We start from the raw sequence: 27,971 nt of genomic DNA on the forward strand, positions 1-27,971 counted from the left end.
AGAAAGACATCTGCAGACCTGCTTCACTATTTGTGAAGCGACCCCCCTAAAGGTGGGAAGCCAGGGGTTCGAACCAGGATCCTTGCATGGGTCCTTGGCTTCATACTATGATTACTTAACCCAGTGTGCTGCTGCCCGCCCCCCCTGGTGTTTCTCTCTCTCTCTCTCTCCCCCTCCTCCCGCTCCTCCTTCCCTCCTTCCCTCCTTCTCTCTTTCTCTTCATTCCCTCTCTTTCCTTGTCTTTTAAAAAATATTTTATTTATTTATCTATTTTCCTTTTTTCTTGCCCTTTTTTTTTTTTTATCATTGTTGTGTTTATTATTGTTGTGGTGGTTATTATTATTGTTGTTGTTGTGGGATAGGACAGAGAGAAATGGAGAGAGGAGGGGAAGACAGAAAGAGGGAGAGTAAGACAGACACCTGCAGACCTGCTTCACCGCCTGTGAAGCGAATCCCCTGCAGGTGGGGAGCCGGAGGCTCGAACCGAGATCCTTATGCTAGTCCTCGAGTTTCACGCCATGTGCGCTTAACCCGCCGCGCTAGAGCCCGACCCCCTCTTCTCTATCTTTTCTCATTCTCTGTCATAATAAAATAAGAAAAGCTTTTGGTTTTCATCACCAGAGCTCTTCTGGGGCTTTATGCCTGCATGATTCCACCCCTCCTGGTGCCCTAGTGGGGGAGGACTCCAGAGTTACTGCCCACCCTGGCCCCATCCTAAATCTCACACTGAGTGGTACATCCAGGCGCGCGCGCACGCGTGCACACACACACACACACACACACACACACACACACACACACACACACACACACACACACACACACCCCTGTGTGAAGTCTGTGGATTTAGTTCAGTGACCTGCGGTAACCTCATCAGGAAAGGAGAGAGAGTCTTGAGCCATGAACGGTGCATGGCTTGCCTGGGAACCACTTTGCTCTTCACCGGCTGCTCAGCCCCGGCCGGCCTACGCAAGGAAGAACGTCCCATGTCCCTTCTCAGAGGAGACTATGCAAGCGGCTTTCTGTGTCTGCTGTTGACTTTTGGGGAGACATGGCTCTGCCCTCCAGGGCTGGTGTTCCACATGACAACCTTAGCAGAAGCTGTCAGGCTCAGCAGTCCTGTGTGTCCCTGAGGTGCTTGGTGTGGCTTCTGGAGGGTGTTCTTCCCGTCAGGATCCCTGTTGCCTGCAGTCGGTGACCCCAGTGAGGTATTTCCATTCACACACACACACACACACACACACACACACACACACACACTGGGGTTACCACTGGGACTGGGTGCTTGCACACAGAATCATTCTCTCTCTTTAATTAATTTTTTATTATCTTGGATAAAGACAGCTAGAAATTAGGAGGGGGCATCTAGAAGGGGAGAGAGACAGAGAGAGACCCCTGAAGCCCTGCTGCACCACTTGAAAAGCTTCCCCCCTGCAAGTGGGGACTGAGGGCTTAAACCTGGGTCCTTGTGCACCGTGACGTGTGTTCTCAACCAGGCACGCCACTACCCGGCCCCCAGAATCATTCTCTCTGTATCATAATGAAATAAGAAAAGGTTGCTTATTTTGTTTTTTTTTAGAGAGCAAGAAAGAGAAATTGAATTGGGGATATATAGAAAGGGAAAGAGGGAGTCGGGTGGTAGCATAGAGGTTAGGTTAAGTGCAGGTGGCGCAAAGCACAAGGACCGGCGTAAGGATCCCGGTTCGAGCCCCCAGCTCCCCACCTGCAGGGGAGTCGCTTCACAGGCGGTGAAGCAGGTCCCCCTCCTCTGTCTCCCCCTTCTCTCTCCATTTCTCTCTGTCCTATCCAACAATGATGACATCAATAACAGCAACAATAGTAACTACAACAATAAAACAACAAGGGCAACAAAAAGGGAAAATGAATAAAATAAATATTAAAAAAAAGGAAAGGGAAAGATGGGGAGGGAGAGGGAGAGAGATAGAGAGACAGATAGATGATAGAGAGAGAGAGAGAGAGTCCTGCAGCACTGTACTGCTTCACCACTCGTGAAATTTCACCGCTGTAGGTGAGGACTGGAGGCTTGAACCCAGCTCCTTGCATATGGTGACATGTGTGCTCTAGTCACTGCCCAGCCTCGGCATTTCCATTCTTTCTGGTGAGAAGAGTCAATTCCAGGTTAGAGTCTAGAACCATTCCTAGAGTGCTGCCCCTCCCCAAGCTCCCCACTGGGCCTCTGTGGCAGAACCCTTTAGAGGGAGGAGAGACAGAGGGGGGGACAGGCTACTGCAGGGGTGTGACTTGCAGCTTCAGCACCACAGGGAGGAAGCCAGGAGGAGGCTTCTCACTGTGTGAGACTTGGTGGGGGTGTGGGCTGGCAGCCTTTGGCTAACCCGCTGTCCCAGATGAGCCTGCGGGGGCTGGGGCTGGGGCACTGCTGAGCAGGTGCTGGGGGGAGCAGTCTCTCTTCCCTCTCACTCTTTCCCGCACCCCTGCTCCCCTCTCTCCCTTAGTCCTGGGGATTGGTTTTCCTTTTTCACTCTTAGCTCCCTTGTCATTGGGCTTTGGCAGATATTCAAGATTCCAGAGATCCCTGAAAGCAGATGTAGGGTGCTTCTATCCAGAGAAGCTGGGCTCTGGGAGTGTGTGAGGGCCAGGGGCTGTTAACTGGTTGGAATCCTCTGGCTGTGTGGGCCTGAAACACCTAACAGATTGCTGTTGATTCTGCAAATGTGAAGCTTCTAGGATTCTGGATCCCAGCACGTCTGGCCAGTGAGCATATTTTCAACAGGGAATGCATATATGAGAATACATGTGAGACAGAAAGAAAGCTTAAATTGTAGTTAATGCGATTTCTTAAAAAAAAAATTAAGATAGAGACAGAGAGAGAGGGAGAGGGAGAGGGAGAGAGGGGGACCACAGCATTAAAGCTTCCTCCAATGTAGTAGGGGCCAGGCTTGAACTTGGGTCATGCACTTGGCAAAGCAGATGGCACAGCAGCGTGCTATCCAAATGACCTATTTCTGGGGCCAGGGTCGGGTGGTGGCGCACCTTGCCGGGCTAGCGTAGCAGGCAGGAGGGATGACCCAGGAACCAAGCTCGTGGCGGTAGCAATAAAAATCTTTATTCATGCGCCGTGAGTGCAGTGGGTTAAACCATGCAGAGCCGACCACAGTGGCTGGCATCTGCCTCCCGGTCTGCACGCCTGACCTCCTCTAGGTCGGGGCGCAGAAGAGAGAGAGAAACCAGAAGCAGAAGTGGCTTTTATAGGATTAAAACTGGAAGTGGCACGTGGGAAACGGAAATGGCTAGGAAAGGGGGTGGAGAAAGGCAAAAGGCCCGCTGGGATGGAAGCTTCCTTAGCAACTATTGTGATGGTTTTAGCTGGTGGGATTAATGTTACCCCGCAGGCAGGGTGGGTCCCAAGGTAGAAAGAAGACAGATCAATGGGTAGGGATCTTTCAGGCAAAACAATAATTATGTAAATAGGCCATTCTATCAGCAATGCAGAATGGAGGAGGGGCTGGCTTAATGCCCAACAGCACCTAGCTTAGGGCACAGGCTACAACACATCCCAGCTCATGTATAGTTTCAACATCATGGAAACAAATTCAGACTAATGCATTTGCACTGGGTTGACTCTGGGACGATGACCTCTCTTCCCACGGCCTGTGGTAAAAAACTAAAAGACATTGTTTTATTTCCTTTGCCATGTCCATGTGTCTTTCAATCTCATCCAAACTTTGAGCTATTTTGACACACACAGAAAATGTGAATTTAAAGGTGTCAATTTAAGAACAAAACTCAACTTAAATTTGTTTGGCATTTCTTTCCAACTTACCAGGGTAACTTAGAATCTAAATCAAGAGCCCAGTGTCTATTCCTCCTTGTCCTTTAAAAAGATATATTCTTTATTCCTTCCTAAAAGTTACCTGGGCCTGTTTGAATTATAGAGCATTTTTTTCTTGTCAGTGCTGGTTTGATTTCTGGTTCCTCTGCCTGCCTGCTGTCTGCTCAAGGTGCAGAGGCGGCAGATTGATGGGGAAAGGATTCCAAGTGCTGCTCTGGGCTTGGCTTTCGGAGTTCAGGAGCGGTGGGGCTGGGCAGGGACAGCGGAGAGAGGGGGGGGGAGTAGGGGTGGGGGGAGGCTTCGGACTGGAAGGGCTGGCTCCGCCCCTTCCTGCCTACCTCGCCACTTTAACCCTTTCAGCCAATTTGACTCAGCCTTGTGTCTATCACAAAATTAACAGAAATTCGGCTTTCTGTTACTGCTGTTGCCTTCAGTCCTTTACAGTCTGATTGTGATGTTTGTGGATGTGGATTTATTTCAGCCCCAGAGTTATCTCGCTGGGGCTAGGTGCTTGCACAACGAATTCATTGCTCCCACTGGCCATTTTTCCCCCTTTCTCTTTTATTGGATAGGACAGAGAGAAATTGAGAGGGGAGGGGGGAGATGAGAGAGAGAGACAGAGAGACAGAGAGAGAGAGAGGGAGAGAGAGAGGGAGAGAGAGACAGAGAGAGAGAGAGAGAGAGCTGTAGCCCTGCTTCACTGCTCCTGAAACCCTGCAGGTGGGGACTGGGGACTTGAACCTGGATCCTTGGGAACGGTAATGTGTGCGTGCTACTGAATGTGTCACTGCCTGATCCCATTTCTTTATTATTCTTTAATTACCCAGCATTAAACCTGGGGCCTCAGGTTATATGAGCCCTGCACTCTACCTGAGCTATATCCTTGGAGGTGTCAGTATTACGTCTTCATTCTTTTCCTGATCTTGATATATGTGCCTCCTCCTCTGGGATTCCAGTGACCATGTGTTTTTCTTTCTGTTCTTATTTCTCAACTCCTATCTATGAGCGGGATCGTCTCATATTCATCCTTCTCTTTCTGGCCGATCTCACTTAACATGATTCTTTCAAGCTACATCCAAGATGAGGTGAAGAAGGTGCATTCATCATTTTGAGTAGCTGAGTAGTATTCCATTGTGTATATAGACCACAGTGTACTCAGCCACTCACCCGTTGTTGGACAGCTGGGTTTTGACTATTTTAAATTGTGCTGCTATGAACTTAGGTGTACACAAATCTTTTTGGACGGGTGTTTGATTCCTTAAGATGTATCCCCAGATCGCAGGTCCACTTCTAGCTTCCAGACTGCTCTTTGTGGGGACTTCTCTTTGAATTGGTTTTTAAAATGTGTGTTCTTGTGCCTTACATCATTTCTATAATTGCTTTGAAGTTTTTGTCAGATAATTCCAGTGTCCTTATCATTCCTATCATGGCCTTATGTCAATCATGGCCACTACTGATTGTGGATTTTCCAAACTCTCTGTATTTTGAGAAGTCTGGGACAATTTGAGTATTATAGAATCCTGAGTTTTGCTTAGACGCTATTAAGATATTAATATACTTGTTTTAACATGCTGTTAGGTTCAGGCCTCAAGTTTCAGCCTTCTAATGCATTGGGATTGCAGTCACCACTTCCATTTTCTTTTTTTTTTCTTTTTTATTTAAGAAAGGATTAATTAACAAAACCATAGGGTAGGAAGGGTACAACTCCACACAGTTCCCACCACCCAATCTCCATATCCCACTCCCTCCCCTGATAGCTTTCCCATTCTCTCCCTCTGGGAGCATGAACCCAGGGTCACTGTGGGTTGCAGAAGGTGGAAGGTCTGGCTTCTGTAATTGCTTCCCCGCTCAACATGGACATTGACTGGTCGGTCCATACTCCCAGTCTGCCTCTCTCTTTCCCTAGTAGGGTGGGTCTCTGGGGAAGTGGAGCTCCAGGACACATTGGTAGGGTCTTCAGTCCAGGGAAGCCTGGCCGGCATCCTGATGACATCTGGAACCCGAGTAATGAAGCTGAAGGGTTGTCATTCCACACGTGAAGTCTCTGGACACAGTCTGAAGTGAAGCATGTTGAGGTGGCAATCGTTGCGTTGGTTAGTGATCGGCAGATGCAATATTATTTTATATGGATTGGGAGAGGCATACAGGAAAGTGGGCCCTATCCAAAGGTTCCAGGACTGGGGGAAGTAGAGGATCTATAGTGGAGATGTGAGGTTCCTGCTGTCTTAGGGTTCAAAAAAATAATCGATAGTTAATGTTATCATCACATTAATTGGTAATTGGGTTAACTTTGAAAAGTCCTTTTGTTAGGGTTTGCTGTACAGTACCCAGTATCTTGTATATAGCTGTGCTATTGGTTGCTTCTGATCTACTTGGTCTAGGCTTTTGAGAGAGTCTGCATATCAATTACACAGCCTATATATTAAAAAGATTCAGTTTGTGTTTTGAAAAACTTCGAGACATACAATTAATTTTCCCCCTCTCATATTAATTAACTAGTGACTTATATGACTACATTTTACTAGGAGTGTACATAAACACAATTCCTACCACCAAAAGACTGTGACCCATCCCTCCCACCCACTTCCACCCCCCACTGTCCCAGGAAGCTGCATGTCTACCCCTCACCACAGGATTTTTACTTTGGTGCCCTACTTACAGTTTGGTCAGGTCCTGCTTTTAGTTTCCCTTTCAGATCTTCTTACTCAACTTCTGTTGATGAGTGGGATCATCCCATGTTGGTATCTTCTAATTCTGCTTTTAAAAACCCCATCTGTTTCATTTGGTTTAAATCCTCCCTGCTTAACACTGCATTCTATTTACATAACCACTGTATTCTATTTACATAACCACTGCCATCTATTTACATAAATCACTTTTACATTTACATAAAGCACCACCTTCCCTCCAGGGCATTGGTGGTTTAGTGGTAGAATTCTCACCTGCTCCACCCCCTCTCCTTGTCACACCCTGATCCTCTCCTTGTCACACCCAGATTTTCACCAGTCACTTTTCTCTCCACCCTCTCTGCGTCACATCCTGTTCACACCCTACTTGGGAAGTATATATAAAGACAACATTGTTTGTTTTAGTTAGTTGTTAGTTTAGTCTAGTTTGGTATAGATTGCGCTGCATCCTGCATGAACAAAGAGATATTGCGTACAGCTCAACCATGAGTCCTTGGTCGTCTGTCTCCCGTCAGTGAAACTCAGCCCGACAATCCCCTACTCATCTTTATCTTTCTGACTTAGCTCACTTAACATAATTCCTTCTAGCTCTGTCCAAGATGGGTCAGAGAAGGTGGGTTCATTGTTCTTGATAGCTGCATAGTATTCCATTGTGTATATATACCACAGCTTTCTCAGCCACTCATCTGTTGTTGGGCACCTGGGTTGCTTCCAGGTTTTAGCTATTGTGAATTGTGCTGCTATGAACATAGGAGTACACACCTCTTTTTGGTTGGGTGTTATGGAGTCCTTGGGGTATAACCCCAGGAGAGGAATTACTGGATTATATGGTAGGTTCATGTCTAGCCTTCTGAGAGTTTTCCAGACTGCTCTCCACAGAGGCTGTACCAATTTATATTCCCACGAGCAATGTAAAAGGGTTCCTCTGTCCCCACAACCTCTCCAGCATTTGTTGCTGCTGTCCTTTTTGATGTATGCCATTCTTACAGGAGTGAGGTGGTATCTTAGTGTTGTCTTAATTTGCATTTCTCTGACAATCAGTGACCTAGAGCAGTTTTTCATATGTTTGTTAGCCTTTTGGATCTCCTCTGTGGTGAATGTTTTGTTCATATCCTCTGCCCATTTTTGGATGGGGTCATTTGCTTTTTTGGTGCTAAGTTTGCTGAGCTCTTTATATATTTTGGTGATTAGTTTCTTGTCTGATGTATGGCATGTGAAGATCTTCTCCCATTCTGTGAGGGGTCTCTTTGTTTGTTTAATAGTTTCTTTGGATGTGCAGAAGCTTTTCAATTTGATGTAGTCCCATTGGTTTGTTTCTGTTTTAGTCTTCCTTGCAATTGGGTTTGATTCATCAAAGATGTCCTTGAGGTGTAGGTGGGAAAGTGTTTTACCAATGTTTTCCTCTAAGTATTTGATTGTTTCTGGTCTGACATCTAGGTCTTTGATCCATTTGGAGTTGATTTTTGTTTCTGGTGAGATAAAGTGGTTCAATTTCATTCTTCTGCATGTTACAACCCAGTTTTCCCAGCACCATTTATTGAAGAGAGCCTCCTTTTTCCATTTAATCCTTTGGGCCTCCTTATCAAAGTTTAGATGTCCATAGGTGTACCACTTCCATTTTCAAAACCTGTACAGTTTTCTTGGAGATCTGTGCTTGCAGCTGGCCACCCAGAGCTCAGAGGTCTGTCGGCTTACTTCTTAGCATCTTTGATAGCCTCCCGGGGTCGGATCTATGCATTGTGCAGTTCTGAACTGAGCCCAGGACTAAACCGCTAGGATTACTTTCCTATTCTTAGACTCCCCCAGTTTTTGTTTTGTTTTGTTTTGTTTTTGCAGGTCACCACAGTGTTTGAACCTCTAGTCGACAGAGTTGGACTTTGGTCATCCAGATCTGCCTCTGCTCTCCCACACACTCTCATAACCATGGAGACCTAAGCAAAGCTGCACTAGAGAGCCAGGAAATACTCAGAGGGATTCACCCCATGCTCTTGGGACCACGGCTGAGATTAGAAAGGAAGCTTTAGCCAGTAATCAGCAGGCGGAGAACTGGATTCTGTGGACACCAGTATGAGCACCAGGGGGAAATGGCTCAGCGGGCAGAGCGCTAGACTTGCATGCCTGCAGCTCCTGGTTCCACCTCAGTCACCATGTGTACCAGAAGAGCACTCTGCCTTCTCTGTCTCCTTCGTAAGAAACTTTCTCCTGGGACCAGGTGGTGGCGCACCTGGTTAAGCGCACACATTACAGTGCACAAGAACCTGGGTTCATGCCCCTGGTCCCCACCTGCAAGGGGAAAGCTTCACAAATGGTAAAGCAGGTCTGCAGGCGTTTCTCTCTGTCTCCCTCTCTATCTCTTCCTCCCCTCTCAATTTCTCTCTGTCTCTATCCAATAAAAATAAAAAAGAAAATATAAAAAAGAAACTCTCTGCCTCTGTGTCGTAGTAAATAAATGTTTATTTTATTTTATTTCTTTAAAATATTTTTTAACTTTCTTTTTAAAGTTTTTTAAAATCTTTATTTATTGGATAGAGACAGCCAGAAATCGAGAGGGAAGGGGATGGCAGTGAAGGGAGAGAGACAGAGAGACATCTGGTCCCCTGCTTCACCACTTGCAAAGCTTCCCGCTTGCAGTTGGAGACTGGGGGCTCGAACCCGGGTCCTAGCACACCAGAACATGGATGCTCAATCAAGTGCGCCACTACCCGGCCCCATCAAAATTTTTTTAAATGAATGTTAAAAGGCAGTAGCAACAGCAATCATATGCTTGTGACAGTGAGGCCCTGATGGTTACTGGGGCCTGAATCACTGCTTTACATGAAATCTTGAATCCGAGCATTTGGCTAAACTGTTCCCTAACATCCTGACCCACAGAAACAGTGAGATAATAAGTGTTTATTTGTTTAATTTGCTTAAACAATAGAGAAAAAGAAAGGAAGGAAGGAAGGAAGGTTTAGGTACCTCTTATTTCTCTTATTTCTTTCTTTATTGGGGGCGGTTAATGGTTTATAGTCGAGAGTAAAATACAGTAGTTTGTACACGTGTAACATTTCTCAGTTTTCCACATAACAGTTCAACCCCCACTAGGTCCTCCTCTGCCATCACGTTCCTCGGTACCTAAAACTTGCATGACTTCTTCACCTCCGTTGGCATATCCAGGCCCCAGGGTTTGAGAATGGCAGGGAAAAATAAGGAAGTGAACCTCTCTGATTTGGGGGAGATACCCTCCATTTTTGAACCTATACTGAAGGTCCTCCTGGGGCTGTTTCCAGTGGGGGCCTCTGCTCCTGTGGAGGGCGGTGAATTCTTGTCTTCTTCTCCAGTCTGCCTGCTAGTGTCTAATTTTAGGCTCCTCGAGTACCTACTCCATGCACATGCATTCTGGCCGGTTTCTCTGCTGCTCTGAGCGGGAGACCCAGGGTGGGCCGTGCTTGCCCTTAATCAGAAGTGAAACAGATTTTGCATCTTTTTTTTTCTTTCTCTCTCTGTGTCTCTCTCCCTCTCTGACATTATGTGGGCATCACTGTTGTACTACAGGGAAAGCTTCTGTCCCCTAAATTAATGTTTCTCCTTCCTTCCTTCCTTTCTTTCTTTCTTTTTTTTTTTTTCTTTTTCTTTCTTTTTTTTTTTTTTTACTAGAGCACTGCTCAGCTCTGACCTGTGGTGGTATGAGGGATTGAACCTGGGACTTTGGAGCCTCAAGCATGAGAGTCTTTTTGCATAACCATTATGCTATCTACCCCTGCCCCCAATATGAGATTCTTGTCTACGTTAGAATAAAAACCACTAATTTGAGACTATTACCTTTTAGGGGCTGCTATAAAACCAACAAACATATCTATTAATGGTTGAAAATGGTACTTTGTTGCATTAAATTAGAGACAGTTCAAAACACTCAGAACAGAAATGTTTATGATGACTACCCACCCCGCCCCCAGTCATTATTTCCTCCCTGGTGCAGCTCTCCACTCTGCTCAGCTCAGCTCAGCTCAGCTCAGCTCAGCTCAGCTCCATGATCTCAGTTTCAACTGCATCTCCTTCTCCATCTCGTCCTCCATGTGACTGCTTGCCTCTACTGCCTTTCCTGTTTCTGCTATTTATGACCCAAAGTTAAAGGTCAAATTCCAGGTTCTCTCCTGTCCAGTCATTTTCCTTCTATTCTCCTTAGAGGCACTTTTTCCTGTCTATGTTGCTTGGTACCAGGAATTCTGAGAAATGCAGTTTTTCTACATATCAAGTTACACACCTTATTATTATTATTATTTTAAGTTTTTATTTGTAAAATGGAAACACTGACAAGACTATAGGATAAGAGGGGTACAATTCCACACAATTCCTGCCACTGGAACTCTGTATCCCATCCCCTTCCTGATATTCTTTATTTCCCCTATTCTTTATCCCTCTGGGAGCATGGGCCCAAGGTCGTTGTGGGCTGCAGAAGGTGGAAGGTCTGGCTTCTGTAATTGCTTCCCCACTGAACATGGGCATTGGCAGGTCGATCCATACTCCCAGCCAGCCTCTCTCTTTCCCTAGTGGGGCAGGGCTCTGGGGAGGTGGGGCTCCAGGACACATTGGTGGGGTTGTCTGTCCAGGGAAGTCTGGTTGGCATCATGCTAGCATCTGGAACCTGGTGGCTGATAAGAGTTAAGATAGAAAGCAGAGAAGATTATTGACTAATCATGAACTTAAAGGCAAGAATATTGTGGATGGAGATTTGGGGGGTCTCCATTTTGGAAAATTCTTTTTTTTCTTTTCTTTTCTTTTCTTTTCTTTTCTTTTCTTTTCTTCCAGAACACTGTTCAGTTCTGGCTGACTGTGGTTCTAGGGCTTGACCCTGAGATTTCAGAGCCTCGGGCATGAAAGTCTTACATAAGCATGATGCTGTCTCCCCAACCTTTTATTCTTCAGTACCATGAAACCAAGGTTGCAGCCACATAGTGTCCTGTCACAACTCCAGGCTCACTTTTTCAGACAGAAAGAGACAGAGAGACAGTCACCCACAGCACTGAAGCTTCTTTCAATCCATCCAGTAGAGGCTGGGATCCACCTCAGTGGTGCCTGTGACCGAACAGGTGCACTATCCAAGTGAGTTATCTTGCCAGCCCATGTTTTGTTTTGTTGAAATGTTTGTGTGAGGTATCTGGCTTTGAAATGTCACCACAGAATGTGTAGCTGACCCCTGTTGTTTTGGAAGCAGGGTTGACTCTGAGCAAGAGGCTAATTACATGAGAACCCTGAGGTGGGGCCTTTGAGCTGCCCCATGGCTCCCGGCCACTGCCCACACTCCAGCAAAGTCCGGAAATGGCGATTAGTGTAGAAGATCCCAGCTAGGTGGTGGCCATCGCTCATACAAGCTCACCTTCCTCTCCCTCTCCCTCCCCCTCTCCTTTTCCTTCTCCCTTTCCCTCTCCCTCCCCCCAACACGTGTGTCTTCCCCAAGAACTCCTCAAACATCTCCCACATTCTAAAAAGGAATAAACAATTTTGGTTATTTTTTCCCCCCTGCCTACTAACAGCTGCTCTTAATTAGCTCAAAATTGTAGCAAAATTGCTCAACAACTAGATTTTAGTTGTTTTGGGTTTGTATCAGAAAGTGTAGCCTCCCCTTACATCAACGCAAGTGCAGCATATTGTTGGGCCCTAGTCAGAGAGCCCCACAACCTCGGCCCTCTCCCCAGGCACAACCCTAATGCAGAACTTCAGGGATTAGCAGCTTCTCTCAGCAGAAAATCGCTGGTTCTGAAACCTCTCAGGAGCTTACTAGCTGTGGGAATGTGCATTTGAGAGCATTGAAACTTTAGAAACACATCCCAAACGGTCTAGTAATGATTCATGACAAGGAATGGGGTGATTGACACCACTCATCATGCAGTCTTATCCCCCCTTCCCCACACGTGGAACACTGAAACACAGAGAAAGGGAGGGGCCATTAGAAGCCTTACTGTAGCTTCTCTGAGATTTGATGTTCATATCCAAAGAAATGCATAAAAATGTGCCTGTATGACTGGTGGTGACACTTTTCTTTTGGCAATGCCGCGTGGGCTGCGTGAAGTCATTCTGGGTGTGGGGAACGGCCTGAGAAGGAAGGAACTGCTCTTCCAGATTTCAAAACAAAGCATTTGCATAAAGCCGAGTTGATGATTCTCTCTGTTAGGGTGCATCTGCACTCTTCATTTTGAAGAGTGATTTAATGATGGTGGACAAGATTGAGGGATAAGAAGGGTACAATTCCATATGGGTCCCACCACCAGAGTTCCACACCCCATCCCCTCCATTGGAAGCTCCCTAATCTTTATCCCTCTGGGAGCATGGATGCAGGATCATTATGGGGTGCAGAAAGTGGAAGGTCTGGCTTCTGTAATTGCTTCTCTGTTGGACATGGGCATTGGCAGGTCGATCCATACTCGCAGCTTATTTCTCTTTTTCCCTAGTGGGGCAGGGCTCTGGGAAGATGAGATTCCAGGACTCATTGGTGGGGTCCTCTGCCCAAGGAAGTCAGGTTGGCATCATGGTAGCATGTGCAACTTGGTGGCTGGAAAGCATTAAGATATAAAGCAGAACAATTTGTTTAATAATCAGGGACCTGGGAGTCGGGCAGTAGTGCAGAGGGTTAAACGTACATGGCGCGAAGTGCAAAGACTGGCGTGAGGATCCCGGTTCAAGCCCCCAGCTCCCCACCTGCAAGAGAGTTGCTTCACAAGTGGTGAAGCATGTCTACAGGTCTTTCTCTCCCCCCCCTCTGTCTTCCCCTCCTCTCTCCGTTTCTCTCTGTCCTATCCAACAATGATGACATTAATAACAACAACAATAATAACTACTACAACAATAAAAAATAAGGGCAACAAAAGGGAAAATAAATAATTTTTAAAAATTTAAATAAAAAATTAATCAGGAACCTAAAGGTAAGAATATAGCAGATGACATTTGGGGTCTCCGTGTTGGAAGAAGTTAGGAAGTCTATTTTAGGTATATTCCAAGGGGCCCATGACTTTACTAATCTTTGCCTGAGCCCAATAGCTAATGTGCAGGAGGGCTGCAAGTGTTGTCTGGGAAGGTGGTGTCAGAGTTTAGAACAGGAGTGGAAAGCTGGATTAGGGCAGAGTAGCTTCCAATCATGAGAAAAGTATATAAATACCATTGACTGTTTTCCCTTTGATCTGAGCTAGGGCCCATGTATTCAGCACCAGGGCTTGTGCTAAGTAGGCTTTTGGAGCTGACAGTTGTAAGAACACAGCGGTCACTTGTTACCTTTTGGGAGCAGGATCTCATATCTGTAAAACACTCCCACAATAGTAGGACTTGGCTGCCTATGGCATATGTTGCTATCCTTAATATGAATAAGTTTTTTTTTTCCTATGTAGTTAAACAACTGGCCTCTCATTAGAAGACACCAGGATATGTTTTCTTCAATACACATTTCCTGGAGAAGGTGCAAGATAAGGATTTGACAAAACACAACAAACAAACAAAAGTGGGGGGGGGGGCTGCTTCATGTTGGCCTTGCCTTCTCTGACATGCTAGTCTGAGTTAGAGAACAGGAGATTCCTTCATGCAAATGTCCTGATGGTTTAGGGGACAGGATTATAGATTGAAAAATAAAATGGGGGGGGGGGTTCCCCATCCCTATAGGGTTCTTTGAAGCAGGGCAGTTGGTGGCAACTCACTGTGTCTGCTCCCTTTGGTATTTCGGGTTAAGGATGCTGGGAACAGGCAGACTAGCCCAAAATGAGGGTACTCCCAGCATCCTCTGCTTCAGCCATCAGAAGAAGGGGGTGTGGGAGGGGGAGGCCACACACAGAGCTAGAAATCCAAGTTTCCATCTCCTGGGGAGTAGAGCACATGAGTCATCATGTGCCTGGCATTTAGGAAATGGCTTGGGATGAAATGTTGAGAACACTTTTTTTCTTAAGAAAAAGATGAGGGTTATATATATTCATTTAGTTTTTTTGTCCTTTTCACCGTATTAAACACTGTCCACTGGTGTCTCAAGGTATTCAGAGAGTCCTGTTTGTGGTCTGTATTTGAAGGACAAATATTGGTGCGTGCCCTTGACAATTAAGACAAATGATAATTGAAAGAGATGAGAAAAACCAGTGCTTAGGGGATTAATCACAAGCTGCTGTCAAACAGATTCCAAGAAGAACATTGCTTTATGTGAAATGTCTTTTTAAACCACTCAGCCGGAGCTCTAAGCCAGAGCGCCTCTGAGGGCATCTCCTTGCTGCATGCTTCTGTTATTTCCTCACCTGAGACCCCCTCAACTTGGAATTTTTTCAGTGCTCCCGCCGCTATGTCTACCACCTTCACAGTCACCACTCAGTTGGAAGCAAGTGCTATCAGGTTGCGAGAGAATACTGTTTGTGCATCCTTAGAATAATTCTATACTTTCACCGTCTCGAGTAACCATTATTGATCTAAGTTATGTGTCAGCCCAGGTGAGACATTTCCATGGTGTTTAACGTGTCACTGTAGTGAAGATTTGGGGCTTCTAGCAGTAGAAACTGCTTCCCACAGCCTGCACCAGTGTTTTCTCTTATTTTAGAGCAATACTTGGGTCCTCCAACTCTTTTATTTATTTATTTTTAATAATTTTTTGTTGTGCAGTGATTTCTTTCAGATCCCCTGCCAGACATTTTACATTTATTGATTTAAACAGCTGGGTTTTTTTACTAAGTCATAACACAGAGCCTAGCATGAAGCTCAGACACCCACAAATGAATGGGTGACTTCCTGGTCAAATCTCACTGTGTCTTTCTAAAGAATTCTGGTTTGTAGACCTCCTGTTTACCTCTCTTGAGCCTCTGTTCGCTCCACTCTTTCTGAGTTTTCCTGAGAAGCTGAACTGGACTGACCATAGCCTCCCCCACCCCCACCCCACCCCCACCTCCACCTCCACCTCCATCGCTGCCTCCTCTATCAGTTAGAAATGACAGTTGGGGAATTTGTGAGGGAGTGATGTGATTATATATCAAAGGCCTTCTCCGTAGAGCAGCTCTCTGCCTTCCACAAATCCCTTTGTCTCCTTCAGCCTGTGGATTCTCCAGGGCTCTCTATTGCTGCCAGCCACAGCTATTGCATGATTCCTTATTGGTTTCCTGAACCCTGCCTACACCCTTATACATAGTCCACTAAATTCTTAAAATTGCCACTTGGAAGGAGCCTGTTATTTTCTGCTGGGGCTCTAATATTCGACCAGGTGATCTAGATGGCAAAATTGATATTGTTTAGATAGCAGAACCTGTCCTGCTTATATCATTTCAAGTAACCACTATCTTCTGAGTCTGCCTGCCTCTAGACCAGAATGAAATGGAAGCAGAGTCAAGTCCAGCTTGCTGCCTGTTTTGCCCGTGGCTGCTTTTGAGTGGTAACGGGGCATGGGGTGGGGGTGTAATAGAAACAGAAAGGCCTGCAAAGCTTAAAAGAGTTGCTCTTGAACTTCCATAGAGAAGTTGACCAGGGTTAAGACGTTCTGCATGAAGACAGCACCTAGGCTGACTCTCCTTGGAAGATCTCTTCAGATTCTGGCAGGATCTCCAGGTCAGAAGAAGAGAAACTACAGAGGAGGGAACAAAGAGAAAGCATGGTGGGAAATTACGACTCATTTCAGAATCAGAGGAAGGGTGCTGATAAAGACAAAGGAGAGCCGAGAGCTACCAAGTTGCAGACGCTGTCATGACCCCCTCCTGACCTCCTTGGGCAGACTGACCTCACCACTGTGTTCTCACTAGGGCAAGAGAGAATATGGATCCGCTGCCAACAGTCATGTCCAGCAGAGAAGCACCTTCTGCACCCATAAAGAATCTTGGTCCATATTCCCAGAAGGATAAAGATTAGGGAAGCTTCCAATGGAGGGGATAGGACAGGGAACTCTGGTGGTGGGAAGTATGTGGAATTAATATCCCTGTTATCGTACAGTCTTGTTAATAATTATTAAACCATACATTTAATAATGATTAAAATTTTAATAATTTCTTTAAGTTTACTGATGTAGAGGAAAATCATCGTGGATGAACTTAATCACTCTCTGTTTAATTATCTGTTGACACCAGGGTTATTGTTATGGCTCAGTACCTACACAAGGAATCCACTGATCCTGGTGGCCATTTTGTTTCCTCTTTTCATTTTACTTGATAGGACAGAGAAAAGTTGAGAGAGGAGTGACAGAGAAGGGAAGAAAGAGACATCTGCAGCCCTGCTTCACCACTCATGAAGCATTCCTCCTGCAGATGGGGACTGGGGACCTGAACCCTGGCCCCTTAACATGGTTGTATAGGTGTCTAACTGGTGTGTCACTTCCCTACATGTCACTTACTTATTTTAGAGACAAGATAGAGAGGTGGGGGGGGGGGGCATGGAAAGAGGTTGAGAGTGAGAGAGAGAGAAGAGAGAGAGACTATATAACTGAAGTTTTTTTTTTAGTTCCATGGGGGCCAGACTTTAGCCTGAATTGAGCCCATGGCAAAGTATTGCACTACCCAAGTGATTTATTTCATGGGTATGAACTGTGTCATCTTTCTCTAACAGATGCTGGGTCAGATGCCAAGGTGGATGTGAGGGGTCCTATAGCAATGAGCCAGGAAGTTGTTTTATTTATTTATTTATTTATTTATTTATTGCTTCCAGGGTCATTGCTGGGGCTCAGCGCCTGCACTATGAATCCACTGCTCCTGGAGGCCTTTCCCCCCTCATTTTGTTGCCCTTATTGTTATTGTTGCTATTGCTATTGTTGTTGTTGCATAGGATAGAGAGAAATCGAGAGAGGAAGGGACGACAGAGAAGGGGAGAGAAAGACTCCTACAGACCTGCTTCACCACTTGTGAACTGTCCCCCCTGCAGGTGGGTAGTGGGGCTCGAACCGGGATCCCTGCACCGGTACTTGCGGTTGGCGCCATGTGCGCTTAACCCACTGTGCTACCACCCCCCCATCCCCCTGGAGAAGTTGTTCTTTAAATTTTTTATTAGTTATTTAACAATGATTGACAAGATTGTGGGATAAGAGGGGCACAATTTCATACAGTTCCCAGCACCAGAGTTCCATATCCCATCCCCTCCATTGGAAGCTTTTCTATTCTTTATCCCTCTGGGAGCATAGACCCAGCATCATTATGGAGTGCAGAAGGTAGAAGGTCTGGCTTCTGTAACTGCTTTTTCACTGGACATGACCATTGGCAGGTGGATCCATACTTCCAGCCTCTTTCTGTCTTCCCATAGTGAGGCAGGGCTCTGGAGAAATGGGGTCCCAGGACATAGTGGTGAGGTCGGTTGTCTGTCCAGGGAAGTAGCATCAGCAACTTGGTGAGCCAGGAAGTTTGAAAGCCCGGGTCTCGACAAGCTTGTGTGAAGTAGTGTTGTGCTGAATGCTTCAACAACCTAGAAAGACACTTTGTCTTTTTAACACAAAAAGAATGTGACCCAGCAAATATAGGAGATTTAAATGTGTTTCTTGATTTCATGGGTAAGTAGCTTCCTGCATGGAATGGCTTCCCCCTAATGTTTCAGCTTTTCCCTGTCAAAGTCATTTTGGACCTATCCATCTTCCCCGCCAGCCTGGGAGTGCACTTGGGTGAGTCTGCATATCTGTGTTGACAAGAGCCTGACAGAGTGGCTGTTGCTTAGTGAGCATTGTTTTGAGCAAATGGTAATCAACATCTAATTCAGATACAGAAAAAGAAAAGAAAAAAAAATAAAGAAATGGGTGGGGATAGGGAGAAGATAGATCAATTCAAGTTCACAAGAGACTTCTGAAGACTATTTCTCTGTCTGTTCAACCATCACAGAACAAGAACAGCTGTAAGAAAAGGTCTTGTGGGAGTCGGGCTGTAGCGCAGCGGGTTAAGCGCAGGTGGCGCAAAGCACAAGGACCGGCAGAAGGATCCCGGTTCAAACCCTGGCTCCCCACCTGCAGGGGAGTCGCTTCACAGGCGGTGAAGCAGGTCTGCAGGTGTCTATCTTTCTCTCCTCCTCTCTGTCTTCCCCTCCTCTCTCCATTTCTCTCTGTCCTATCCAACAACGACAACAACAATAATAGCTACAACAATAAAACAACAAGGGCAACAAAAGGGAATAAATAAATAAAATAAATATTAAAAAAAAAAAAGAAAAGGTCTCGTTTCCTCAGACCACACTAACAACATGATTTGCAGGGCTCCCTGTAAAATAAGATGGTGGGTTCGTCATTCAGAACTAATCTTAGGGGGCGTTGGGTGATGCACACATAGCACAAAGTGCAAGGACCTGTGTAAGGATCTGGGTTTAAGTACCCGGCTCCCTGCCTGCAAGGGGGAGGAGCAAAGTGGGTTTGCAGGTGTCTCTCTCCATCTCTGTCTCCCTCTCCTCTCTCAACCTCTGTCTGTCCTACCCAATAAAATGGAAAAAATGGCCTGGAGCAGTGTGTTCACAGTGGAGGAAGAAAATAAAAAAATAAAAATAATTTAAGGCAGGAGCCTGAGCGGTGATATGGTGGACTCAGCAGCAGGAAGTCCTGAATTTGACCCCTGGCATTGTATGTGCCACAGTGATGCTCTTGCTCTCTCTCTCTCTCTCTCTCTCTCACTCACTTTCTCATGTTAGTAAATAAATAGTTAAGTCAAAATACATATAGCACATAAAAAAATTCAAGACATGCCACCAAAACTCTAAACCAAGCACAGGCCCTTCGAAGACCATGCAGTCTGCAAACCCTGGGAAATAGTTTTGCCCTGAGGACTCTGGAGCAGAAGGCAGCTTGAGGGCAACCCCGGGGTGTGTTTGAAGCCTAGAAGGTTGCAGGCGCATAGTCACTGTGAGCAGGTGTTAGCCTGTGTGAATGCAGAAACTGGAACTTTCCTCTCAGAACCCTGGACAATGCTAAGAATCGAACAATACCTGCCCTGGAAGAGTGCTTCCCTTACAAAGTGTCTGCCCTTATCTCACTCCCTTATGCTGGTGAACTTCTCTGAAGACACATAAACTCGGCTCCCCTCTGGTAAACCTGCTTGCTCCTCCATCCCTCCTTTCTCTCAGCCTAACCCCAAGTCACTTAGATTATAAAACACCACTTTTTTTATTAGTGATTTAATAAAAAAAATAATAATGATAGACAAGATTGTGGAATAAGAGGGGTATAAATCCGTACAATTCCCACCCTCAGAGTTCCACATCCCATCCCCTCTATTGGATAACTCCCTATTCTTTATCCCTCTGGGAGTATGGACCAAAAATTCTTTTTTGTTTTCCTTCAGGGTTATTGCTGCGGCACGGTGCCTGCACTACGATTCCACTGCTCCTGGAGGCCATTTTCTCCCATTTTTGTTGCCTTTGTTGTTGTTATTGTTATTGCTGTAGTAGTTGTTGGATAGGACAGAGAAAAATCAAGAGAGGAGGGGAAGACAGAGGAGGGGAGAGAAAGACACCTGCAGACCTGCTTCACCGCTTGTGAAGTGACCTCCTGCAGGTGGGGAGCCAGGGCTCGAACCAGGATCCTTTTGCTGGTCGTTGCACTTTGCACTTAACCTGATGCGCTACTGCCTGGTCCTCCCTCATTTTTTTTTTTTTTTTGTCATCAGGATTATCACTAGGGCTCAGTGCATGCATAACAAATCTACCATTGCTGGTGGCCTTTTATTTTTTTTAAATTTTACTAAGACAGAAATTGACGGGGGGGGGGGGGGAAGACCTGGTGAGAGAGACACCTACATCACTGCTTCACTACTCATGAAACTTGCCCTCCCTACAGGTGGGGACCAGGGGCTTGAACTTGGGTCCTCCCACAAAGTAGTGTGTGTGCCACCTCTTGGCTGACCCCATGATCCTCTTGATCTTTCTGGTTACTCCTGATGTCTATTCCTAAATCACTCTGAATCCCTTGGTTGAATCTTTCTCCTTAAACTGCATCACCATGTCTCATCTGGCTAAGCCTTGAATAAACTTATCTCTCCCTTAAGGTTGCCGGCCTACATATCCTCACTGTCCCATGACCTCTCGGGCCCTACCACTTCCTCTGGACCCCTACAGCTCCATTCCCTTCCACACTTCCACACTGACCTGTATTTTCATTTCCTGTTTCTCACAGGGTCCCCGGTGGCAAATCGATCTCCAGCCGTGGGCAGGTCCTCATCACTCCCTGGATGAAGAGGCCTTGAGGTTCCTGAGATACATCAGCACCACCCAGGTTGTGTTTCAAGTTCAAGTGTATTTGGAGATGATGTCGAAGATGCCAGCTTCTCCTTTTACGGAAGGATTTGTCAGGGGACTGGAAGATAGCTCACCTGATAGAGCTCACGTGACAGGTAGCTCAGGTGCCGGAAGCTGGGCTTAAGCCCCTGGCCACCACATGGGAACACCAGGGAGGCAAAGCTGTAGAGTCTTTCCTCCTTTTCTCTGTGTCTTCCTTCTACTCTCTAGGGCTGTGGGGAGGGAGCCTGCCTAAATAAGTAGAATTGCCCAGTGAAGCTCTGGCAGCAAGGGGGAATGAAAAGGAGAAAATAAAAATTAAAAAAGGGGACCAGGAAGATACCATATTGGTTATGCAAAAAACTTTCATGCCTGAGAGTTGAGGTCCCAGGTTCAACCCAAAGTACCACTTTAAGCCAAAGTTGAGCAGTGCTCTGGTCAAAGTTGAGAGTGCCTCTCTCTATCTTTCTCTGATTAAAATAAAATAAAATAAAATAATTACAGTAATGATTACAATAATAAAGAAGGATTTATCAATGAGAGGACAGAGAGCTTCCCAGAGACTCCTGACAGAAATCTGGGTTTCTTCTTCTTCTTCTTCTTCTTTTTAAATTTTTATTTATTTATTTTCCTTTTTGTTGTCCTTGTTGTCTTTTTATTGTTGTTATAGTTATTATTGTTGTTGTTATTGATGTCGTTGTTGGATAGGACAGAGAGAAGTGGAGAGAGGAGGGGAAGACAGAGAGGGGGAGAGAAAGATAGACACCTGCAGACCTGCTTCACCGACTGTAAAGCGACTCCCCCGCAGGTGGGGAGCCTGAGGCTAGAACCAGGATCCTTCTGCCGGTCCTTGCACTTTGTACCACATGCACTTAACCCACTGTGCTACCGCCTGACTCCCACTTCTTCTTCTTTTAATATTTTTTATTTGATATTAATAGTTTGTTACAAGGTTGTAAGATTACAGTGTATAGTCATTTCCACACTCACCACCAAAGTTCCATGTCCCCACCTTCTCACCTCCCAGAGATAACCACCAGAGTTCTTACAAGTCTTAGAAACAGTTTGCTTGCTTCTGGCTTTGCTTGTTTGTTTTGTTTTGTTTTGGCAAGTTCATGTGAATCAGTTCTGTAGATTCCACATATGAGTGAAACCATATGGTAGCTGTCTTTCATCTCTTTACTTATTTCACTAAGTATAATCACCTCCGATTCCATCCATTTTGTCCCAAAGGACACACATATCATATATTTTTTGATCAAAAAGTAGTACTTTATGGAACATATATCCCATAACTTCTTTAGCCAGTCATCTGACAATGGGCATTTAGGCTGTTTCCACTTTTCGGCTGTTGTGAATAATGCAACAATGAACACAGGGCTGCATATGTCCCTTCTGATTAGTGCATTAATGCCCAAGAGTGGTATTGTTGCATCATAAGATAATTCCATTTTTATTTGTTTAAGGACTATCCGTGAGTCTTCCAAAGGGGCTGTACCAGTTTGCATTCCCAACAGCAGTGTAGCAAAGTTCCCTTTTCTCTACAACTGTGCCAACACCAGGGAGCGGGTTTCTTTCTTTCTTTCTCTCTTTCTTTCTTTCTTTCTTTCTTTCTTTCTTTCTTTCTTTCTTTCTTTTTTATTTAAGAAAGGAGACATTAACAAAACCATAGGATAGGAGGGGTACACCTCCACACAATTCCCACCACCTGATCTCCATATCCCATCCCCTCCCCTGATAGCTTTCCCATTCTGTATCCCTCTGGGAGTATGGACCCAGGGTCGTTGTGGGTTGTAGAAGGTGGAAGGTCTGGCTTCTGTAATTGCTTCCCCCCTGAACATGGGCATTGACTGGTTGATCCATACTCCCAGTCTGCCTCTCTTTTTCCCTAGTAGGGTGAGTCTCTGGGGAAGCGGAGCTCCAGGACACATTGGTGGGGTCATCAGTCCAGGGAAGTTGGCATCATGCTGGCATCTGGAACCTGGTGGCTGAAAAGAGAGTTAACATACAAAGCCAAACAAATTATTGAACAATCATGGACCTAAAGGCTGGAATAGTGCAGATGAAGTGTTGGGGGTTACTCACTGCAGACTATTGTGTACTTCTACTTTCAGGTATATATTTTTCCCTGGTTTATGGACACGTGTAAACATATGCTCTATCTCAGGGGACCTGGTCTATATCTAGGTTTGGGGACTTTATTGGGGAGTGGACCACCTGGAATGGAATTAGAGAATACTATGAAAGAAGAGGTCTCACCCGAGTGATGAAGCTGAAAGGTTGTCATTCCACACCTGAAGTCTCTGGACACAGTCTGAAGTGAAGCATGCTGGGGTGGCACTCGTTGCGTTGGTTAGGTTGTGATCGGCGATGCAATATTATTTGATATGGATTGAGAGAAGCATGCAGGAAAATGGGCCCCACCCTAAGGTTCCAGGACTGGGGGAAATATAGGCTCTATGGTGGAAATGTGAGGTTCCTGCTGTCTTAGGGTTCAAGAAGACAATGGATAGTTATTGTTATAATCACATTGTTTGGCAATTGGGTTAAATTTGAAAAGTCCCTTTGTTAGGGTTTGTTGTATAATACACAGCATCTTCTATATATATTAGAACACCTTGTTCCCCGTCCTGCTGAAGACCAGGATCTGACACTTTCCAGCAGCTGTTGTCAGAGCTCAAGCCAGCAGCTGCTTCCAAGTTGTCATCTTGGTTCTGCAGGGAGTGGGTTTCTAAGGCCTCACTGCTCACACAGATCCATTCCTTTAGAGGCAGATAAGATCCCTTCCATTTGCTTCAATGTTGTCTCCCTTCCAGCGCTAACATCATGCCCAAATGCTTGAATGACTCATCCCAGCGTGCTTTTAAAAGTTCTACTTTGGAAAATTGCTTTGGAAGAAAAAGAAAAAAAAAAGGAAATGACAGATTCGCACCCTTGAGTAGGCAGTCAAGCCCATCCTCAAACCAAACTGTCGTCTGGAGCTTCGCTTCCTTGGGAGGAATCTGCCTTTTCCCTTCCCTGCCACAGGAGCTTGGCATCTGGGGACTGGTGAGGCCGGAGAGCAGAGAACTTTGCAGGCAGTCGGTCCAAGGAGAAGCTAACGAATCCAAAGCATCTCTGGTCTGTGGGCATTTGACATCTGTACTGAACAGCAGCCCATTATGAGTGACTTAACACGTTGTGGCAGCTCCTGCCTGGCTCCGTCTGCTGAGCCCGTGCCCCGAAGCAGGCAGACACCATCCATTAAGGGGAGTCTATAGCTCTTGACACCTTAATCAGGAGACTCCATTCTTGAGTAGACTGGTCTTGTTGAAAGAGAGACATCAGAGGGAAACAACGCCTGGGGGAAGCGGTGTGGTAAACTGAGACATGCTAATAAATCGCCTATGGGTGTGTGCCCAGGTCCACTTCAGTCACCAAGCTGTGGAGCTGGGGTGGCTCTGGGGACTCCTGTTCCTTTTGATCTCTCCACAGCCGACCGGCTCTGGGATCCCATTCCTCCTTTCCTGAAATTCTGCAAGCAGCCAGGCCATTTTCCATCCATGGAAGATAGACTGTTTCTAGGGCCCAGTGGTAGCACAAAGTGCACAAGTTACCATTCCTGAGGGTTGGGGGTTCAAGTCCTCAGTCCCCACCTGCAGCAGGGAAGCTTCACAAATGGTGGAGCAAGCTGTACATGTCTCTCTTCCTCTTTCTCTCCTCTCACTACTACTACTACTACTACTAGTACTACTACTACTACTACTAGTAGTAGTAGTAACAATACTATTATTGTTGTTATTATTAAGGAAAGAATGGCCACTGCGAGCAGTGGATCTGTCATACAGAGACTGAGTCCCAGCGATAATCTTGATGGAAAATAAAAAGAAAGTCAGTTCAGGGCAAAAGGAAAATTCCTCATATAATTCAGTCAGTCAGGCATTTTACTATTTTTCAGCTAGGAGTGAAAGCTTGTTGAAATCACCATGAATAGTGAGTAGGGTGATAAACTGGTTCCTGTGCTCAATAATGCCATCATATTTTACTACTGCAAATTGATTTGGTGGACTCACTCAGATTTAATTAAAATGCTAAACATTTTTAGTTTATGCTTTGATTATACATCAACGATTGGGGATGAGATCTCTCTTTTTTTATTTTGTGGAACCAGAGCCTCACACATATGTAATTTCACAGCTCCGGCCCATTTTTTTTTATTCAGATTGGAAGAGAGAGAGAGAGAGAGAGGAGGAGGAGAAACGACAGTGCCAGAGCTTCCTCTGTCACCATAACACCTCCCACATGGTACCAGGGTTTGACTTTGACTTGAGTGCAAGTCTGCACAGACATCTTACCTGATGAAAGATCTCACCTGTCTGAAACTCTTAAATGTGACTTGAAAAACCCTGAAGAGCTCCCAGAGAAAAATAAAAAGTGAGTTGCGTCTGAGAGCTTTGGGTCCCATCCTCCTCCAAATAAATGGGCCAAGTGAAAGCCCCTCAATTCACGTACATATATATGCCTTCTAGAAGACATCTTTACTTAGAAGAAATTCTTGAGGCAAGAAAGGGCCATTTCTTGTTCCTGCTAGATATTTTCTATGAGTTATACACTAAAAGAAGAAAAACCAGACTTTCCTGAACAGACAACCCCACCAATGTGTCCTGGAGCTCTGATTCCCTAGGGCCCCACCCCACTAGGGAAGGAGAGAGGCAGGCTGGGAGTATGAATTGAACTGCCAATGCCCATATCCAGCAGGGAAGCAATTACAGAAGCCAGACCTTCCACCTTCTGCATCCCGCAATGACCTTGGGTCCATACTCCCAGAGGGTTAAAGAATAGGAAAGCTGTCAGGGGAGGGGATGGGATACAGAGTTCTGGTGGTGGGAATTGCATGGAGTTGTACCCCTATTATCCTATGATTTTGTCAGTGTTTCCTCTTTATAAATAAAATTTGAAAAGAGAGAGAGGAAAAAAAAGAAGAAAAACTCAGTGACAGAGTCTGTTATTGTGGTTCTGGGCCATTCATTTTGCTTGTCTGGTTCTCATTGCCCTGATTTTGGAATGGAAGGGATTATATTATATCATATCATATCATATTATATCATGTTATAATTTATCAGGTTCTGTGAGCCTGTGCTACACCGAGAGTTTGAGAGTAATGTGAGACTGTTAGCAATCAAGTATTTCTGAGTGCCACTAAGTGTCAGAAACTAGTAATCCTGAGGTACAGCCTTTGCCTAAGGGATCTAACACCCTTGTTTAGAAGACTGCCTGATGGACATACTTTTTAAAAAAGGGAGTCCAGTGGTAGTGTAGCGGGTTAAACACAGGTGGCGCAAAGCGCAAGGACCGGCCTACAGATCCCAGTTGGAGCCCCCAGCTCCCCACCTGCAGGGAAGTCGCTTCACAGGCGATGAAGCAGGTCTGCAGGTGTCTGTCTTTCTCTCCCCCTCTCTGTCTTCCCCTCCTCTCTCCATTTCTCTCTGTCCTATCCAGCAACGACGACATCAATAACAACTACAACAATAAAACCACAAAGGCAACAAAAGGGAATAAATATTTTTTAAAAAAACCTCATTATTTTAAAAAAAGAAACAAAAAAAAACACCCCATTTTATTGTTGAAAGAGAGACACCAGAAGGCCATTTGGTCATAGTTAATAATCAGAGATCAGCTGGGTGCGTCGCACATGAAAGTTCTGCATTCAGCTTGCTGAGCTTCCTCCCCAGTTGTAACATAGAATTATTATTTAGCTCTGTGAGTGTAATAATTGATATTTGATTGTGGAAGCTCATCAGAAGAAATTCTGTCCTCCAGAAAGATGAAGAAAGTCAAATTCCAGACCTCACAATGGTTTGGTCCTCAGAGATCAGTATACTTTGTGCTTTAAAAATATTTATTTGTTTGTTTGTTTGTTTGTTTGTTTATAATGAGTGAAGGGAAACAAAGTAGAGCCCTCAGTTCAGTTGTAAGGTGGTGGGTGGGGCAGGACTTGCTGCCTCTGGTGCCTCAGGCGTGCGGCGGGCCAGCGCTCTGACAGACTGGGCTGTCTTCCTGCTCCTCGTTTCTCACTGTGCAAAGCGCACTTTCATCTCACCAGAGATGATACTAACAGGTGCCTCAACAGAACCTTTCACTAAGGAGCGCTCCTGCTCTCTTTCTGGGTAATGCAGAGACTTTTTGACCGCTTTTGGGCATGACTGGCTCCTCTGGAACTCATCTTTACAAGAAAAACTGACAAAACTGATGGAAGATTAGAGTCATTACTTCCTAAAATTCTTAGTAGTGAGCCAGAGTGGGCAAGGGAATAAAAATAACAAAAGCCTTTGAAAGTACTAAGCAAGTTCCACCCTAGTCTCTTGTCTTGCTAAAGAAGGGAAAGAAAGAAAGAAAGAAAGAAAGGAGGGAGGGAGGAAAGGAAGGAAGGAAGGGAAAAAGAAAGAAAGAAAGAAAGAAAGAAAGAAAGAAAGAAAGAAAGAAAGAAAGAAAGGAAGAAAGAAAGAAAGGGAGAGAGAGAAAGAAGGAAGCAAGCAAGCTAGCTAGCTCTGGGAAATCTGTGTTCAGGCTTGTAGGGCAAGGCCCAACATTTGAACATTCATCGCTGATTTATTCATGCCTCCATTGGGCAAGCACTGCTGAGCAGCTGCACTGTGGCTGGCACTGACTGAGACATCGAATCTGAATTAAATACCTTCACACATTGGTACACAGCTAGGGTGCAGAAGAAGTTATGTGATCTCCTGCAGGGCAGGCAGATGGGGAGGGCATCTTCCCCAGGCCACAGGAGCTAGGGAGCAGGAGCACAGAGCATGGGGTAGTGTGACATTAGACTGTGAGGGGGGTGGCCTCCCTGTGATGCTGATGGTATAGTTGAGGCCCTGGTTTTATAAAGGAAACACCAGAGGACATGGTATGTGGGTAGATGGTGCAGAATAGCAAGGTGGTTGCAACTAATGTTGTTGCCTAATGTGCAGAGTTCCAGAGCCAATGGTGACACCCAGCCTGCTGCAGGAAATAGTTAAATCATAAACACAGTTCTGTTTGGAGAGAAGTCTCCTGATCGAGCTTTTCATGGCAGCCCCCAAACCATATGCCTCCAGGAAGCTTGCCTTGCCGTACAAAATTAATCTAAGCAACAGTTGCTGTTTTAAAGAGAGAAATTAAAAAAAAAAAAAACATTAAAAATCTTCCCATAATGCAATAACCTCTTTTTTTTTTTAATAAAAGTAAAATTAAGAATATGGGTTCTGGAGATGAATAGCCTAATATCTTTGTAAGACACACACACACACACACACACACATAAGTAAATAAATAAAGTAATTAAATAAATGCAACTATTT

General features: G+C 45.3%; 1 protein-coding gene across 9 annotated transcripts in view; it reads left to right on the plus strand.

Annotated features, from left to right (window-relative positions):
* Positions 1–27,971, plus strand: part of METTL24 (methyltransferase like 24) — a 194,147-nt gene that overhangs the window by 41,529 nt on the left and 124,647 nt on the right. For 6 of the 9 annotated variants that reach the window (XM_060190640.1, XM_060190639.1, XM_060190638.1 and 3 more), the window contains exon 2: positions 20,546–20,644. In XM_060190640.1, the coding sequence (XP_060046623.1) occupies positions 20,546–20,644 (99 nt within the window). Of the gene's footprint in view, positions 1–2,380; positions 2,734–20,545; positions 20,645–27,971 lie in introns of those variants that run through there. The other 3 variants (XM_060190643.1, XM_060190641.1, XM_060190645.1) reach the window with 2 other exon arrangements.

The sequence above is a fragment of the Erinaceus europaeus genome, chromosome 4 (genome assembly GCF_950295315.1).
Source record: "Erinaceus europaeus chromosome 4, mEriEur2.1, whole genome shotgun sequence".
Taxonomy (NCBI): Eukaryota; Metazoa; Chordata; class Mammalia; order Eulipotyphla; family Erinaceidae; genus Erinaceus; species Erinaceus europaeus.